Source organism: Oreochromis niloticus, linkage group LG6 (genome assembly GCF_001858045.2).
Source record: "Oreochromis niloticus isolate F11D_XX linkage group LG6, O_niloticus_UMD_NMBU, whole genome shotgun sequence".
NCBI lineage: Eukaryota > Metazoa > Chordata > Actinopteri > Cichliformes > Cichlidae > Oreochromis > Oreochromis niloticus.
Genome location: NC_031971.2, coordinates 37,166,934 through 37,185,963, shown reverse-complemented (window position 1 = coordinate 37,185,963; position 19,030 = coordinate 37,166,934). Strand labels below are relative to the sequence as shown.

At 44.6% G+C, this 19,030-nt stretch overlaps 1 protein-coding gene across 1 annotated transcript in view; it reads right to left on the bottom strand.

Annotated features, from left to right (window-relative positions):
- The window catches only part of maml3 (mastermind-like transcriptional coactivator 3), a 67,717-nt gene extending 50,650 nt beyond the window's left edge, over window positions 1-17,067 (bottom strand). Inside the window, exons 1-2 of the mRNA XM_025908046.1 lie at window positions 16,908-17,067; window positions 14,269-15,207 (exon numbers count right to left, since the gene is read on the bottom strand). Coding sequence (XP_025763831.1) covers window positions 14,269-15,207; window positions 16,908-16,922 — 954 coding nt within the window. The 5' untranslated portion in view covers window positions 16,923-17,067. The remainder of the gene's footprint in view (window positions 1-14,268; window positions 15,208-16,907) is intronic.
- Window positions 17,068-19,030: the final 1,963 nt, after the last annotated feature.

Sequence of the window (19,030 nt, the reverse complement as noted above, 5' to 3'; positions counted from 1 at the left end):
AGCATCACAGTGGCAAAGCCTCTGTAGGTGCGCCATGGATGTGTTAAACTATCACAACACTGATAATTAATTTGGGGCTGATATCAATGTTTGTTTTTTAAAAAATACACATATTTCCAGTCCAAGTCACAAATTAATAATGCAGCTTTTTTTAAAACATGAACTACTACAGTTCTCTTTTTGTTCCTCATAAAAAAACCCTGAGGTGCTGCAGGTATCTCTGATCTTAAAGCTTGTGACACGCTAACAGAACTTTTTTTCTGCAGGTTACTGTAGAAAAAAAAAATCCTGCACTTTAAGCAAATCAGCCCTGTGAAAGCTGAATGCTTCATAAAGAGAGCTGCAAAGAATATTTCAAGTACAGCTCAAATAAATTCATATTTGTTATGCAGGCAACAGCTGTAGGTGGCGCTCTTGACTGTGCAGTTAATCCATGTTGGGTATTTCCACCTTAATGACTGAGTAAGTGGGTGACAGAGAGCCTCAAAATGAGCATTTATTTATGTGCAAACATTGCTGATGACTGCTTTAACCAAGTAAGCAAGATTTTTTTATTATCAGTAGCATCTGAAATCATCGTGCATCTTGCAGTAAACACTCCAGTATATAAAAATGACTTACATGAGCGTAGCTGTACCCTGCAGACCCAAATAATTAATCAAACTATACAAACTGTGTGTGAATGAGAAGGAGCCGCGGCACCAGTGGGAGAGAGGAGTAGGAGGCGGCAGGGAGTGTGGGAATAAAGACAGGGTGGAAAGGAAAGAGATGGAGAGAGGGAGCTTTGTGCAACCATCAATCACCTTCTTGGGGTTCAAGTTTATTTGGCTTCATTTTTCTTTGATATACACACAGCAGAGGGAGAGGAGCTGGGGGATGGAGAGGAAAGGAGGAAGACATAGGAGAAAACAGCACGGGGAGGGAGGCGGTACCTGGGAGGGAGAGGGTGAGGAAAAGCAGAAGAGAGGGGAAGACATGAGGTAAAAATGCATCTATAAGACGATGAATATGTGGAGTAACTGTGCACAGGCATTAATGTAAGCATCAGCATGCAGCGTGCACCAGGGCGCACTACTGTTGTATTGACCAAACCAGTACAGGAAACGTAAACTAACCCTGGAAGCAGATACTCCCTCCTCACACGAGGAACAAACCTCTCGAAAGAAAGAAAAAGTGCACATATCGATGTGTGTGTGTGTGTGTGTGTGTGTGTGTGTGTGTGTGTGTGTGTGTGTGTGCTTTTGAGCCCGCAGCCCGTCTCCGAGCTCTAATGAGAGACCAGGGCTTCCTCCGTCTCCATCCCCCTCAATCACTACTCCGTCCCTGCTGCTCTCCGCCTGTGCTTCCGTCGCACTTCATAACAATTTGGACATCTGTATGTAGGTTACTCTCACTGTGTCTGCCTCTTTTCCCCCCACTCTCTTGTATGAGCATCTCATGCTATAATCAGCTTCCAGTACTCTGCCATATTCCTTCTCTGACCTGTGAAAGCATATAATCCATGAGTCTATCTTCCCAAGTTCCCATCCAGTTTACTTTTTCCAGTGCAGCCCATTTCTCTGTGTCATACTGTCCTATGACTACGTGACTCACTATTCCTCCTTGCTATTAAACTCTTTTTTTTTTTACCTGTTTATCATCCAGAACTCTGCGCTTTTCTCCCTTTCAGCGACACTATGGCACTGTCTGCAGCTCAACAGAGAGCTGAAAAGCCCCAAATAGTGCAAACAATTATGGCTAATTAGCTCTGTTTGATAGCTCGGTTTTAGCAATATGGCCACCATAAAGAATATTTGGATAAAGTGGTGAAGTTACCAGTGTATGCTTGCAAGCTTGGTTAGCAAGACTCATCCACAAACTGTTCATCACACACACACACACACACACACACACACACACACACACACACACACCTGCTAATCAGTGCTAAATAACATAGCAATAAAATGTTTAATTTTACCACTAAAGCTGCAGCACGGGTCTGTTATCACAATTAACCTCACAGCAAGCCAAATTATTTGTCAGAAATTGGGACTGAAAATGCTCCCAATGCTAAAACAGTGGCTGAGAGGTGACTCGAATTAGCTGACAGCCTTCAGCTTCAGCTCCCTGTCAGTCAAAACTGCAACACCTCTAACTCTGAAATCGCTCCTGTGAACTTTATTAAGTTTGCAGGAGTGATTTCAAACCTGTGCAGTCGTGATGCAGGGAGAAATTCACTACAAGACCAAAACTGACTTTAATTGTGTGCTTTTTAAAGCTTAAAGTTCAGTCTCGGGTGACTGACTCAAGTCAGCCTCAAGAGGCCATTAGAGGAACTGCAGGTTTTTGTACTTTTGGCTTCATTTCAAAGACCCAGATGTTTCAGGTTGGTTTCGACCACATTTTGAATAAAATGATCAGTAAGAGAGAAAATTAGAAGCAGCAGGTGTCTCCAACCTTTCTCTGAGGCTGAGTCAGAGTGCTGCAGCTCACAGAGGAGCACAGAGTGAGTAAGAAAGCGAGAAAAACATCGAGTTCTGGATCACATCTGTCCATAAATAGACAGATGTGCTGCATTTTGATGTAGTTTGATTTCAGTTTCTTCTGATGGCGACAAACAGACAGAACTGCGTCCTGGTTAACCAACAGCCTTAGGTGGGCTTTTTTTGAGACAAAAAATTGCTATAGATGAATAAACAGTCTTAAATCTAGCATCTGTATTGCTAAGCTTACAACAATGGCCAACTGTGCTGATCGGCTGATTTTTGCCTTTGCTGCAATCTAAATATACGTGTAGCAAAACAGGAAGCTGCAAACTTCACTCTGGTGGACAAACCGTGAAACATCAACAATCATACCATGGTTAGCAGGTGTTCCTTGCAGCTCTTCTTTACTTTTTAACTTGGTATTAACCTGCCGTTATAAGCGCAGACACCAATAGATCGGCAAATATCTGATTCTGGCCAATAATATTGGGTAGAATTGGTCAGGAAACTCTAAAACTGCTGAAGCTACGCTCTTAGCTTGATCCACGCTACTACAGCTCTGCTGCTAGCACACAGAACAGATCGCCCCATAGACTGGCACATTGTGAGTGATATCCGATCCAGGTTTTGGAGACTGATATCCGATACCAATATCAGATGGGTGCATCCTTATTCCTGGATTTTCATGTTTTCCCTTGGTTTTCTCGACCATCTCAAAAATGAATGCTGCCTATCTGAACAAGGACAGTCTTAATCTCAAGAGTCACACCTGCTGGTTAGCTCACCTTTAACGATGCTAATGTTTGACAGAGTAAACCTGGATTGTACTTTCGTCATCAGACGGTGAGCGCGAGAGTTTGAGCGGATGCCTGCGTATCTGTGTTTTGTGAAGAGCGGACTCAACCGCGAAGCATTTGCATTATAAATGTACCAACTACACATGTGCCCCAAGTGGTAGACTTCAAAGTAACAGGAATAACAGGTTATACTTCTATTAGCAGGCAGACTTGGAAGTTCCTGAAAAAACTGAAGTAAAACTAAATCAAGAGGCTTAAGACACCTGAGGTGAAAGATACTAACCCCTCTAGGAGTAATTGAGTTCAACATTTTTTTTTTAAATTAGAAATTAACCATTTTGTCCATCTGAAGTCAGTAAATGTGATTATGTCTGGAGTATACATGCAGCACACACAGCTCCCTCTCTGTACTTATGCTTCTCCCACAGCCTCCCGCCTTTTTCTCTCAGTTTTCCTGTCTTCCTTCTGCCACTCTCCTTTCTCTCTCTTCTCAGTATCAGGTACAAGTCTGTTGGATTAGGCTCCTTTAAGAGCGGATTAGCTGTGTCGGAGCCGTTTGAGGTAAATTGCTCCGAGGAGTCGATCTACCCCCTTCCGCCGCTTCCACCACCATCGCTACCTCCTCCTCCTCCCTCCTCTGTAAGACAGAGTCAAAATTCTCAACCTAATCCTCAAAGAGCCTTACCACACCTCCCCCTATCCTGCCCCCCTCCTCTGTCTGCTTTCCCCTTTCTGTTTCACTTTTCCCTTCTCGATTCTGTCAGCCCACACCGAGGAGCGAGATACCTGTGGGAGGAGGCGGAGTGGTGGGCTGGTGTGTGTGTGTGTGTGTGTGTGCGTGTGGAGGGGGGGGACAGACACACGTGGGCAAACCCTATGACTTTACAAGACTGTCTGCTTTTGTTGTGTGTGCGTGAGAGCGTATACCTGCTCGAGCATGTCATCAAACAGTGCTGTTGATGGTAAGTGGCAACATTTGTGTGTGTGCGTGTGTGTATGAGTGTGTGTGTTAGCATCTGACTGAGCAGATGGGGCGGATGGAGTGCATTTTAGGGACAAGGGCGGGGTCACATCTGTGTCGTCCCCTCACATTTGTCTTGGTGTGTATGTGTCACTTGGCATGGCGGCCACATTTGGAGCCATCAACACACAAACAAGGTGATTAGCAAGTTGGGACAAACACATTATTATTATTGCTCTAAACTAAACCGCTGACCCGCTCTCTCTCCCCCTAAGAGCCAGCAGTTTTCCCACCAACCTCTCTCAACATGTCTGGGGGAAAAAAAAAGGCATTCTGTTTATTCTGGGCTCAAATCCAGTTTGTGCAACACTGATAGCGCGCTGTTAATGCAATCTGCAGCTGAGCCTTATGCCGTATTTATCACAAACTATACAACAAGTACAACCTGCTTATAGCCGGAAACATTTGGACGGAGACAGACTGTCGCATGTGTGAACGCACAGACGCACCGTGCGAGCGAGCCTACCCTCGTCTCGGAGCTGCCATTGATTTGGGCTGCAAAGTGCTGTGGGCAACGGTTGCCGTGGCAACCGGCAGCCGAGCAAGGCAGCCAAAGTTTGAGCTGGCATGAGGAGAGCGTGTGTGTGTGTGTGTGTGTGTGTGTGTGTGTGTGTGTGTGCGCTGTTTATGAGCGTGTGCATATAAGAGGTAGGGCACCCAAGCATGCATTGACTTCTGTGTGTGTGTGTGTGTGTGTGTGTGAGGTCCTGGCGGGGTGACAGCAGTCTGTTTAGTATGCAGCCTTCTGACTGCATCTCCCTCTCTTTGGCCCACAGACACAGCATTAGAATGACCCCCACCATCACTACTACCCCTCACTCTCCGCCGTCCCATGAACACATGTGCACATGCTCGGCTGCGACCGCTCTTCCACATATGCACACACTCACACACGCACACACACACACACACACACACACACGCGCACACAGACTCATTGTGTCATGACCTGTTTGCTCCAAGGTGAGGCCTGCAGGTCAATATTGCAGATGAGGTTAATATTAGAGAGTGCTTGATTACAGACACACCACACATACGAACGCCACGGAGTGACATCCCCCTAAAAAAGCAGCCTGTTGGTGGAGGTGAGTATTGATATTTCCTCTCCAACCCTGTATTCACACCCCCAGGGCGTGTCGAATGGGTGGAGATGGTCTGTCTCACTGTGTTTTCTCTGGCGCTGACAAACTGAACCAAACACTTTTGGCAGTGGTGGTGTGTGTTTGGGGAGGGGGGAGGTCCCTGGGAATCGTTTTCTCTCCTGCTGCTACAGATGCTGCTCCCCACACACACACACACACACACACACACACACACACACACACACACACACACACACACACACACATGGCCGCTCTTATCTCCGGGAATTTGCATAATAAACTCGCTTTCATGCATATTTACTCTGTATCACACACACACAATTTTAAATTAAAGTCGCAAACACAGCAAGCCACATACATACAGTATACATCAGGAATATACACAAGCAGTGACACACAAACGCACACACAATATTGATCGGGAGTAGTGAAGTGGAGCTCGGCGCTAACAGCCCTCTCTAAGCACAGGAGAGGTGGAGTGGTTAAGGAGGCGAGCAAGGAGAGGCGAAGGGAGGGAGGAGGAGGAAGAGGAGAGGTGACAGCAGGAGAGAGGAAGCAAAGACAGAAAATAGGAGGGGGGAAAATGGACAGTGGCAACACAGAGAGAGCTGTTTGTCTGGTGTTTGTCTTAACAGGAAGCATCTCAGAGGAGACAGAGAGAGCAAATACACACCAGAACAGTCTCTACCCACCCACCCCTCTGCTTCACCCAAACACCTCTTCACAACCTCCACCCCTCCACCCATCTTCTCTCTACAGGATCTGAGAGCAGCTCAACTCAAGCCCTGACACGTGTGCCTGAGAGACAGAGAGATGGAGGGGTGTGCATGTGTGTGGCGACTCAGGCAACGTGTGTGTGTGTGTGTGGGGGGGGGTTACAGAGCGAACAGGAGATAAAATGTGTGTATGTGAGAGAAGGAGGGAGGGGCGGAGGGAAGGTGATATCTGCTGCTCCTGGGAACAGATGGAGAGAAATTACTTGGTCCTTGGTTGTGCTGTCCTTTCCTCCATGTTTCAACATGAGGTTTGCAGCAGAGCCCAATGGATACTTGATATTTGATATGGACTGACAATAATAAAAAAAAAAAAAAAACCATGTCACACGGATATATCCCCTAATGCAGTTCTTAGTTTTTGAGCATTGCTGATAATTATTTAAAAAACAGTTACAATATATAGTAAAATACGATACATTCTGACTTTGCTCATTTCCAGCTCCGTATTTGTTTATGGAGTCTACTCCAGTGGCTTTGCATGACTTGATGCTCAGTTTGTTTTCTGTCTGAAAGAAGCCGTTTTAGCTCCCTTTCGAATACTTCAAGCTAAATTACTTCTGATTGGCTGTGTGTGTGTGTGTGGGGGGGGGGGGGGGGGGGGGGGGGGCACTATACAACAGGTGTGAGCACACAGAGAAACTCCTCTCTGGAAACAAACCCTACTGTTGTAAAAGGAAAAAATGTATAATTCTTCGTTTTATACTGTTATTATTAATTACTAAAGCCTATAATAGTCAAAGAATTAAAAAACATGTTTGCAAAATGATCGTGTGGATTTTTATTTGTTTTGTTCACGTTAAATTTCATGCACAGGAACAAATCTTTGGGCATCCTTGAGGCATCCCATCATGGTGCATTACCCACTTTGGCACCCACTGAAATACACAAGTGATTGTGCAAACATCCCCTGCTGGAGGCGCAGCCTACTGCACATTAGTACTCTGATTTCTGAATTCAGAACATTTTTTTTTCATGCTCAGATTTGAATTTCAAAGACACAGCTGTTCTGTTTCTGTGACACATGTTTGAGGAAAAATGCTCTCAGAGTGACTGAACATAGAAGCGGACTGTCATAAAATCAGCTGATAATATTTACAGTCCATGGGCTTGAGTCTTGACTGAGCAGTGGAGGGTGTGTAGACACAGTGAGTGGGAGGTTTTGGGGAGCTTCAGATATTTAATTATGGTAAATGTTTTTGCAGCGCTTTATGCCTCTCCTGCTTCGACGCATAGGGAAAATGTCATTTCACTTTTAGGTACCAGAAAACAGTTCAAAATAGGGTGGAATATAATCCACCGAGGCTTATTTTTTCAAATAATTACTTTCAGGTTTTCTCATTTAATATTACCCATGCACATAAGTCAGCACACATACAGGCAGGATATTGTGTTTGTCTGGATTCAGACGATTCTGGGATCATTTCTCCTGCTTAAATGTGCACGTATCACCCGATGGAGTCAATGATTAATCAGTCCATTTTAATTATTCTGCTCCTTACCTTTAACTGCTGATAATTTTCAGGAAGATTTAAAGTTTAAGCAATTCCATTCTAATGTTCAAAACCAAGACTCTAGCTTCTTCCCCGGTCCAACAATATCCACGAGTGGTTGTGAATTAGCTGCGGATGGGAGTTAGATCAAGTGCTGAATGTGTGTAGATGAAAGCACTGTATGAATGAATGGTCAACAAGACTAGAAAACTTTTATATAAATGTCATTTCCACTAATGCTGCAGGTTTTCTAACCCTAGATGAGACAGATGAGGGTGTGTCAAGAAAGTGCTGTCCTGCTGTGACTGATAATTGACTGGCATGGAGGGATCCTCACCTAATGCAGCTCACCTGAATCTTCTCGGCTATAAAAGCTATCCCAGGTGAACTGCTCAGTCTCTCTATCAACGTACTGCTGATGTTTGTCTCTTGGTTAGGTTACAGTGAATAACTTCTCTTTCATTTAAGTGAACTCCCTGCTTATCACTTATTATCCAAACCATGAAGGGACAAAACCATGAGCTGTAAATAAGGGTGGAGATGCATTTCGTGCATTGTCCTTGGAATCTACACTTAGGACCCAGTCCCTGAAATTCTGGGCTCTAGTTGGGTGTACTTAAAAAGTGTGTGTGTGTTTTAAGTCTGCAGCTTTGTGGATGTCCTCCGTAGGAGGATGAAGAAAGGGATGAAAAAAGAAGACAGAGAGGCTTTACCTCTGGAAATAGAGGGGTGGAGAAAGTAAGAAGCTGGAAAGGATTTATCAGAGTGTGCATGCCTGTGGGTGTTTTTCAAACTACGCTGCTGAGTGCGTGCATCTGAGTGGGGGCTGGTGTCGTGACTCACGGGGCCATCAGCAGGCTCCTTCGTGCACCTCGGTTGGTGTGCGACGCCGTGATCTCCTACACTCATTCACACATACATGCAGTCAAACCTCCCGCTCAAATTCATCAGTAGAAGCTCTCCTCTGAGGCCAACGCCTGTCAATCCACTCTCATCCAATCATTACTCAGATAACCCCAGAGATCCGCCCACGAGCTGCTGGCTTCACACAGCTGCACACACTTCTGTGCAACAAGCCACATCCGCCTCTCTCTCTCACACACACACACACACACACACACACACACACACACACTGAGGCAGCCGCGTCATCCACCACATGCAGACATCCACACAAGCATCACGCACACGCCTTTGCTTCCCCCCACTTGCTGCTTCCACTGAGAGATCCGCCACCGTGGCGACGGTAACCGCGACAACGGGCATAAATTAGTGTCATGGCGATATGCAAAGCGAGGGAGCAACAATTAAAGCTTGACTAACGAGCTTTTGAGGAGCGAGGCTGAAGTTTCCCCGAGCAGCTGCTAACTGGATTAGCCTACACACAGAAACAGAGAGAGGGAGAGAGGGAGGACGGAGCAGGGAGACGGTGATGCTTAAGCACCACCTGTGAGCCAACACAGACACACAAACACACACCAAGCTAAAGGCTAGCATCCACACCAAAGCAGACAAAGAGAATAACGGCTAGGAACGGAAAAAAAAGACTCCCATCACAAATACAAACACACATTTTACCGATTTTTCAAGTGAGAAGAAGTAAGTACAACCCCTGCAGCAAACAGACATTAAGAAGGAGTATTTCTACCAATTAAACATAATTAAAGTATTTGAACACTCGAGCACACTTCTACTTGGAAAGTAACAGAACTTCATTAACTGGGCCTAATTTGAGTCAACAACCACCGGCACCTCTAATTCAGCAACTGAGAGAGGATCTGAAAATGAAGCTTAAGCAATATTTGCAAAGCAGGGGAACACCATAACGAACAACGTGCATCAGAGCATTTAAACAAAAAGCTCAAAAAAAATTTGGTGGCTTAGCCTTAAAATAAGGTCTTTGGTAACAACTCGATCAAGATCACTAACAAACAAGGTTTCGACTCCCATTAAAGCACAGAACAGAGCTAATGCTATGCTAAAAAATTCACATGTTCATTTCTTTACTATGATGAGTACACGTGTCAAAAACTGAACGTCTGCTAGTCTGTGTCCCATGTTGCTCTTATAAAGCAGATGATTGGCTCGTCAGGGGAATGATCGGACAACCGCAATGTCTGACATGAAGAAAATTCTCCAATAGTTTAGTGCTATGTAATAGGAAATAGTGCATAGTAGTATTACTATGCACTATTTCCATTCCTAACCCCGTGCCATTGATTCATGGTGAGTTTCACTAAAGGTCCCATCATGGTAAAAGGCAAACAAAAGTTGCTACCCAGGCCTAGCATGCTGTTGTGCTTGTGTACTCTCACATGGGGGAAGCATTAAAAAAAACGGTGGATCATCTGGTAACATGGACTGCTTTTGTTTGTGCTGTTGTTGGTCCTTCAGTTTACATTCGCTCAGTGAGGCTAAGAACTTCTTAGTAAAGAACTAAAACTAAGAAAACTGAAAATGGTCCATGGATGAGAAGCAGAGTCACTGTCTGAGCTTTTTTGATCTTTGGTGTATTTTGGTGCTTCTTCCTCTTTGCGGTGAACTCCACTGTGGCTACCTTTCCTGTGCAAGTGAACTTTCAACCAATCAGCATTCAACTTACGCTGATTGTCATGGCCACCAGGCCGCAAAATGTGTTGTTGCCGTTTTGGAGAACTCACGGGATTCTCTGAACAGGTTGAAATCGCTCTCGCTACATGGACATAGAGCTACACAAACACGGGACTGTGGCCTTACTCCACAAGTCTGCAGTTTTTTGAGCTTCTCTAAACAGATCATCCATCCGTGCTTATTTACCCCAAGCGTTCCGGGTCATAAGTTTGCCGATAGATGAAGTCATAAGAGCCTTTTTAGCATTTATTTCAAAGGTCTTTTATTATAGATTTCTCCTCAAATTTTAAGCCAAACTTCCTCTTTAGTTCATGTCATAATTTGAAAAACGTTACAGATTAGAGTTAAAAACTGAGCTACGACTCAGCTATCAATGCTAAGAGACTGATGGACACTTCAGTCTTGGTTACTTGTTTTTTTTTGTTTTTTCCATCTTTCTGGATCTAAACTCAGAAGTCTTCTGTGTATTCGGTCCTTTCGGTCCTGCTTGCTGTAAGTGTCAGTGGGATTTTAAAAGAGCTTTTCCTCTGGAGCAGAACCCAGATGTTTTGGTTTCACTTCAGCTCTCCTTAACCTCTTCCTTATCAAGCTTTGACAGTCATCAGCAGATTTAACACACTGTGGTTTATCTGAATACGTCAAACACAATCATCTTTAAAGAGCTCCAAGAGCAGGATGATATTTGGTGTTTAACACAGAGTAAATGCTAATACTGGTGCAAAGAAACAAGTAGCTAATCATCACGTGATCTCTGCATTAGCTGCGCGGGACAAATAAAGGATAAGCAGCGATGAAGCTGCTACTAATACTGCAACTGGTTACTCAGCAATATGTTGGCTTTGCAGCGGGAAAACTACCGAATACACCTGAAAGCAATAATTATAATAAACACCGCTTATTATCTGTCTTTCCCATAAAGAGCATGTGCGTTTAATACCCCGTTCAGATTCATAGTAGGGGGATAAGCTGCGATCTTTTTTCCAGGACTATTAATTTGTTGTTTTTGGCATATGCTGTAATTATTTTCAAGAGTTCTCACCATGACATGCTGAAGGAATTTTGCAGCTTTTATCCACTGGGCCTACAGTTTGGGCACAGATGGTTGGAAAGTCCAAAACTAAAAAACTGAGATTCCTAGACATTTTTTTTTAACTGGCACAACAATATTGCCAATTGGCATTAAATCTAATACGACCCACCTCAGTAACACTGATTACAGTTAAGCTATTCTTGAGATTTTGTATAGCACTTTGATAGGTTTGGAGAAATCATGAGAGACCAATTATATGTTGTTTTCACAGGCTGAGCAGCATTATAAATGACCTAAGAAGTGATCTCGGTGTCTGAAATCTGTGAAATTTCCCTTCAAGTGCTACACCTAGTAGAAAAAAAGAAGAAATGACATATTTTTCCCACATGTTTTAACGTTTTATAGTTGATTTTGCTGATTTTATTTGAGACATGTCGCTAAAAATAAAACTTGCTAATTACAGTCAACGCAGTCGGGCTGCACGCGTGTCGCAAAGTGAATATTTTGCATTTCAGACACTCCACTCGGCATTGCTCACTTATTTCTCTCTTTCCAGGCCCTTGACTTTCTTTGTAATATGCTCCATCCTCCCTCCATAATAAATCTTTCGCTTTCTGCATTTGCCTTTCTCCTCTCTCTCTCCCTGTCTCTTCCCGGTCTCCAACTCTCCTCTGCTCACTCAAATAAATCTCTCCACCCTCCCCTTACACCCGTCCCCCCTCAAAAAAAATCTATGCAACACACTCAAACATACATGTGCACGGACGCGCTCATGCACACAAACACACAGCGCTCCAGGCAGCAGCCACAAAGGCCTCATATTAATAAATCTGCTCCTTTATTGGTGCTGAGTGTCTCTGGCAGAGAAAGAGGGAGGAGAGGGGGAGGAAGGAGGAGGAGCAGGACAGGAGACGCAGAGATCACCAGGGGGGAGGAGGAGGTGACTGACTGTAGCCGTATCATCAGGACAAGGCGAGCAGAAGGAGACAGACAGAGACGTAAAGTGCGCCATCAACAAGCACTCGAACACGCAATTTCTATTGATAACCGCACACCAGCCCTGAGATAATGAGGAGCGCCAGAGCCACACAAGTGTGAGGTTTCACTCGAGTATGTGAACATTTGTTAAGATAGAGTCCACCCACACTCAAACGTCCTCCGTCCGGTGGATTATTAAGGACACCTGACACCTGGCTGAACCGCTGGAGCATTCAGAGTGGGCTGTGCTGATCACCAGGCTCAGGAAACAAACTGCCCGAGGTGGGCTTTCGGTAATGACAGCAGCTAGCTTGGCTTAGTGGTCCAATCTCAGCCATCAGTCAGCTGTGACAGATTGGGGATATGAGCTAAGGAGCCGTTTAGCTTTGGTGCTTGCTGTGGTGTGCGCGCGCTTGTGTGTCTGAGGGGAGGAGGTGGGGGGAGGCTATCAGTGCTGCTAGTGTTGCAGAGGCATCAATACACTCTCGACAGGCCATTTTCCTATGCCTATTCCCAGCCCTGGCTTGTTGCTGGGGCAACTACCGCCATTTTACCTTCCCTCGCTGCACCTCTGGAAGGCTTTTTTTAAAACGGCAATCCATGTTCTGCAGTACGTCCCAAGCAACTGGTCAAACAGTCTTAGCTCCTCTATTTTTTTCCCCGAGCCCCTGCCGTTGGGCATTCAGCTTAAAAATGCGGTCCAAATGAATTTCATAGGAAACCTCCAGTGCACGGGGAGTTTATTTAGCTCTTATTCAAAGGATGAGCAGAAGGTCATAGGTTGAATTTTCCCAGACACACAGACTGTATGCAAAAGATGGCTGTAGCTTCCAGGTATGGTAGACAATGCAGAAGCACTTTTTTTGTCTGGTTGCAAAAAAAGTGTGCTATACTAAAGAATTAAATTCCACAACTCACTTGAGTAAACGCTTTCCCAGTGAGCACATGATATGATAACTGATTGTCACAGTCAGAACTGCCCCCACTCATGAAATGCCTCAGCTCAGTACTCAAAAACATGACTTTCCAAAGCGATGGGTGACTATGTACATCTTTCTTATGCAGTCTATTGTAACCTCCCTCTCTCCCTAACATGGTATTCATCTTCACAAAAACCGCTTTCATGATCAAAGCCACAAACACTTTAACAGACTGAGGTAGCCAACATGACGTCAGCCATTAGGTAATTAAGTCCTTCAGCTGAGTGCGTTTGCTGTCGCTATCTCTGTATCTTGAAACTTGATGTAATGATGAGCAATGATTGTATCCTGGTAAATCCTCCTCTTCGATTCTTGTAATGACCAAAGTTTACAAAACTGGCTTGTTGTTAAATTCAGCATGAGCTGAAACGAATCAGTGATCCATAAAGTCATCAGGGAAGTGTTTACAGGGGTCAGGCCAAGGGGCCTTTGCCCACAGACATTGCAGCCAAAGGTATCGCCTTGTGGTCGTTAAAAAAATCCATGTGTTCAGAAGTTATGTCCATATTTTACACTCAAGCTATTGAAAACTTGGGCAATATGTTGAACTGTGTCCAACCAGCCACTCCCAGTCCAATACCTCTTCAACTAACTTACCTAGCCTGGACTCTGGGATCTTACATTGGGTCAGAAACTTCTCAGTGACTTATATACAGTACTTAACATCAACCAGTCAATGCCAGGTCTCCTTGGTGGTACATTTGGTAGTCATATATGGTAAGACTCTTAACTGCAGTTCAACACAAGAATAATGAGGGAGGTGGTGTATAAAGTTCATTATTTACAGAGCTGAATCATTATAAAGGCAGAAAACAGAACCAGAACCTCTGGACTCAGATATTCACTGACAGTCCAAATATTCATCCACTCTCCAAACCACACAACCTGCAGATGATGGAAACTCTCTGGACTAAAGTTTAAGCAACAGTACTGACTGCACATGAACTGCTTTGCAAATAATTCAACCTCCACGTTCTTAAGACCAACAACGGAGCACGCCAAGCCGTCCCCTTACCTGTCCATGAGGCTGCATGGTGTTGTAGGGCATGTTCTGGTTCAACACTTTCTGCTTCATCAGTAACATCCTCTTCTGCTCTTCACTCAGGTGAGCCGTCTGTCCTGGGATTGGCCCTTGCGTCTGCCCTGGCCCCGGACCCTGGCCACCACCTCCCGCACCACCCATGTAAGGTGGCATCATGGGGTTCTTGACCTGACTGTTCCCTGGCATGGGCGGGGTCATTCTCTGACCTATGTGATCCACCCCGCTACCACTGAAGTGACTCAGCGGTTTGGTGTTGCTGTAGGACAACATGCCTGCTGTTTGCTGCTGCTGTTGCTGCTGTTTGGACAGGGCGTTCTGGTTTATGCTGTTTGGCTGCTGCTGGCCCATCATGCCCATGTGGTTGTGAGGGAGGTAGTTGTTCATGGGGGCTTTGGGACCATTGTTGGGGGCCATGCCACCCACTAGAGGGCCCTGTGGTGTATTAAAGGCTTGCGGTGGATACATCATGGGGCTGTTGGGTTTGTCGTGGTTAAAGTGAGCGGAGTTATAGGGACTGGTTGGAGCGGCTGCAGGTGACCAGTTAGCTGCTTGCTGCTGCTGCTGCTTCTGCATCATTTTATTACGCTGCTGAGCAAATGCTTTCAGCTGCTCTGCATGGGAAAGCTCAGGCGTTACTGGTCCTACAGGCTGACTTCCAGGCGGTATCCCAGCTGCTCCAGGTCCGGTGCCCGCCTGACTGACTCCTGGCCCGGGGTTCATCATGTATCCATTCCCAGGCCTAGAGACTGCTTGTGTCTGAGCTTGGGTTGGAGTCTGAGGGGAGCGAGCCACGCAGTTGTGCAATGGCGAACCTGATGCCATAGCAACGGCTGGAGACTGCTGCAAAGGTTGCTGAGGAGGCGTCCCATTGGCAGTGGTGGCAAACTGAGGGCCTGATGAAGATGGTCGCACCTGAGGAGAAACCAAAAGGACATTAGCTCAGGCTAGCACCTTTCAAGTTTTCTACATAACATGTAGTTTAATCAGAATATGAAAAGCAAACTGAAAATGATCATTCGAGACTTTATGGGCCATTGCCACCATAAATTTTATACCGATGCAGTTTGGTACCATTTTGAGTACCAAACATTTTAGACACAAACAATTTGTGTATAGCCATAATAACTAAGCCAACAAGCAGTTTACTGCTGAATGCTATTTGGCTTGAAAAGGCAGTCGCCTTTACCTTCCGATTAAGTTAACTCTTATGATAGTGCATTTGTTCCATTTGTAATGTTTACTCTGTAACTGTAAGTTTTACCCAATTACAGCAAGAGCAGAAAGCCACAGCTGTGGTTCCTGCATTGCTCATTGCTTGCATGAAATGCCGTCAACAGGTCAACAAAGCTTGGTTTCCTGGAGTCTTTGAGGTGCGAGGTGTCTCTAGAAAACTCTGCACTTCTGTGATGAAATAGGAAAAGAAGTCTAAACGGGAATTAACGCAGCTGTTTCGCCCTCTGTGCTATTTGGAAATCTCTGTGCTTCTGAATTTAGGCTTCACAGAGACGCTTGTAACAATGAAGACTGCCAACCCCCGTGCAAAAACAACAATAGCTAGGATAAACTGCTTGCTGTATTTCATAATAACGCCACAGTGAGTTAATCAATCTTGTGCGACCACCACAGAGCCTACAGAGCATCTAGGCCCAATAACTTTAGCTGGCTAGGCAGTTTTCATTTTACTTAGACGCTTCTTTCAGCTGCAGCCTTATTCACGACAGGTCGTCACAGAGGATGAATTTTCATATTTTCATATGGCACAGATTTTTATGCCAGATGCCCGTACTGACACAACACTCCCAGGGACCTATGTTTCCTCCCAAGTTTCAAACTGGGGGTCTTTCACATGTTAGGCAAATGTGTTACCAACTTCACTATAATGCAGTTAGAACAGCTGAGAAATGTTCAGAAAGTTGGACATTTTCTGTGTTGGCCTGCATTCCAGGCTGATTATATTTGGTTGGGCAGTATATATCATTTCTGTACTGAAGTGTGCATCAATCTAACCTCAAAAAAGCATAACAGGAATGACTGTCAGGAATCGGGTCACAAGCTGATGACACAATTTACATCACTTGGATGGTTGCAGAGATTAAAATTGAGGATTAACGAACTGCAGAAATGCAGCAAATTCCTAAGTAGAAGTTCTTAGAAAATATCTGCCAAAGGTTTGCTTACTTTACAGGTTTTTTCCTTTATTAAATTTTTGTGTTTTGCTAAAAGCTGCTTGTTTAAGACCAAAATGCTTTACAGGTAGCTTATGAAACACATCAATACTACATTTAGAAACCACTTCAGGTTTGTTTCTTGTTGATCACATAATTAACGGCTTCATTCACGTATTAGTCGTTTAAAACCAGTTTGGACTTAAATCAATCGGATCAAAAAGTTGAATCAGTGAAGAAATCTTAAAAGAGCATCAGGCATTTAAATTGGCACCAGCGACTGCGCTCTAAGAGCTATAATTACATCTTCAGAAATAACAGTGAGAGACATATATCATATAAATAAATACAGAAGTCTGATTTGCCTGAGGTGGTCATGACTTAGATTATGAGTTTGGGTTAAATACCCCTTCCAGTGGACATCATGTTGACTTTCTTAATACTGACCTGTGGTGAACCCATGGGAACCTGTGGGCCTCCCTGTGGAGGCTGAGGTGGAGGAGGAGGCAGTGCTGCTGGCGCTGCCCCCCTCCCGCTGTTGTCGTATTCCCGGCTGCTTCCTGTGGGCCCGGCGTCTGATTGTTTGCTGGCCTGCCAAACTCAGCCTCTTTCTTTTCGTCAAAGTCCTCGTTGAAGAGGTCGTGCATATCGTCCTCTGGCACAGTATTGGCCAGCTCATCGATCAGCTCCTGCCACTCCTGGTCATTGAGGTTAATGTCAGAGAACAGCTTGTTCTGATTGGACAGAGACTGGGGATCAGACGACTCCATTCCAGCCCCGTCGTCCAGGGGCTCCTGTTTCAAGTCCTTGAGGAGGCCAAAGCTGTCCTCCAAGTCCAGTGAGCCATTTAGCTTCATGTCTGGGAGGTGGCTGCCACCGTTCTTCCCCAGCTCATCCGATGTCCGGCCTACATGGTTCCCGTTGCTGTTTGTAGTGTTGTTTCCGGCAGAAGTGTTAGGCCCACAGTGTATGGGCTTAATGTCCATTTGGTGATGCAGTGGAGAGATGGGCGGCACATTATTGTTGTTATTGTTATTAGGGAGTCCTGTTAGTGAGTCCATGCCGCTGGAGCCTTCTTTCCGTACCCGTTTGGTGGTCGGCGAGTAGTTGCCTCCATCACAGATCCCATTCTGGTCTCCGTTGAGGGGCGATCGTGCGCTGTCCAGTTTTCTCTTTACAGTCTCCTGGAGCTGAAACAGAAATAAAATATGGTAAAGAAGCCGAATTACACTTTTGTTATTTACAGTTGTCTAGATATACTCAGTGTATGTGGAAGTAATCCCTGTGAGCCAAAAGTTTTTCTACTCTTGGAACTGTTTGATATCAGAAAGAGGTGTCCATAACAGAGCCATCTCAAGCACAGATGCTCCAAGCTAGTGCTTTTCAAACCTTCTGGTTCTGAGAGCTAGCCAATTAGAAGAAAGTTGGCTTTAAATGGGAAGAGATACAGTGGCTTATTTCAGTCACTGGATCGACTGAGGGACTATAGGTCAGAATAAGATAAGTAAGGATTATGTTGAACTGTGAATTCTGCAAAGGATGCTAATGTGACCCTGGAAATAAGCACAACACGACCACTTTAAGAAGTTATCTTGGATTATGAGACCACAGTAGTGTGAGATTGGCATAAAGCTCTGTTCTGTTTGGAAGGATGGTCTCATTTGGATCAATTCACATTCAGAAAGCAGCCCCATAATCACCTTATGATTGTGATTATCGCTACAGCATGCTAGCAATACAACAGAGCTAACGTAGCTCATTTCAGAGAATGGATGGCTGTACCACAGCCTAGTTTAAGAAACTATGATTTATGCAAAGCCACTCAAAGCAGAGCACAAGAAGAAAAAACCCCAATGAGTCTCCTTTAAAGCTGGAGGCCACCAGAGATGGAACGTGTTAGTAACAGGAACTTTTCTGTGGTCTTCAGGGGGCTAATCATGAACACAACATGAGATACAAATCAATATAACAACAGGCTTCTTCCTCTCCACACACAGAGAACTGTCATGAGAAGGAGGGAAGGAAGTAAGTGTACTGAAGATCAAAATATCACCAAGACAAATCAATTACATGTTAAGCTCGGATTCATTCTCTGAAATTAGGCGCGCAGGCCAGGGATTTTTCTCAGTCCGTCTTCCCCATTTCTTCACGGATGCAATAGAAAAAAGAAAGAAAGAAAAAACAGAAAAAGATGTGAATCCTGTAGGAGGGTTTCAGGGCATGTTTCCCAACACTCGCCTCGGGGGAAATTCTTTTAAATATCAACTTTACACTGTGGATATATTTTAATCTTTATCGTGACGATTAATGGTAGAAACCCACCCGAGAATTAGAGTAATCTTTCTGCAAAAAAAATCATGTAAGTGAGACAACAGTTCAGAGCACTTAAAATGACAAAAAAAGGAAAAAAAGAGGAGAGTGCAAAGTGGTGTCCAACATTGCATTAAAGTACTCGTTCCCAAATGGAACAAGATAATGAACATTCGAACATTCAATTTACATGAAGAAATTAAAGTTAAGTAAATTATCACAGCGTTGCCGCATTTACTCATACAATTTGTCATGATGAC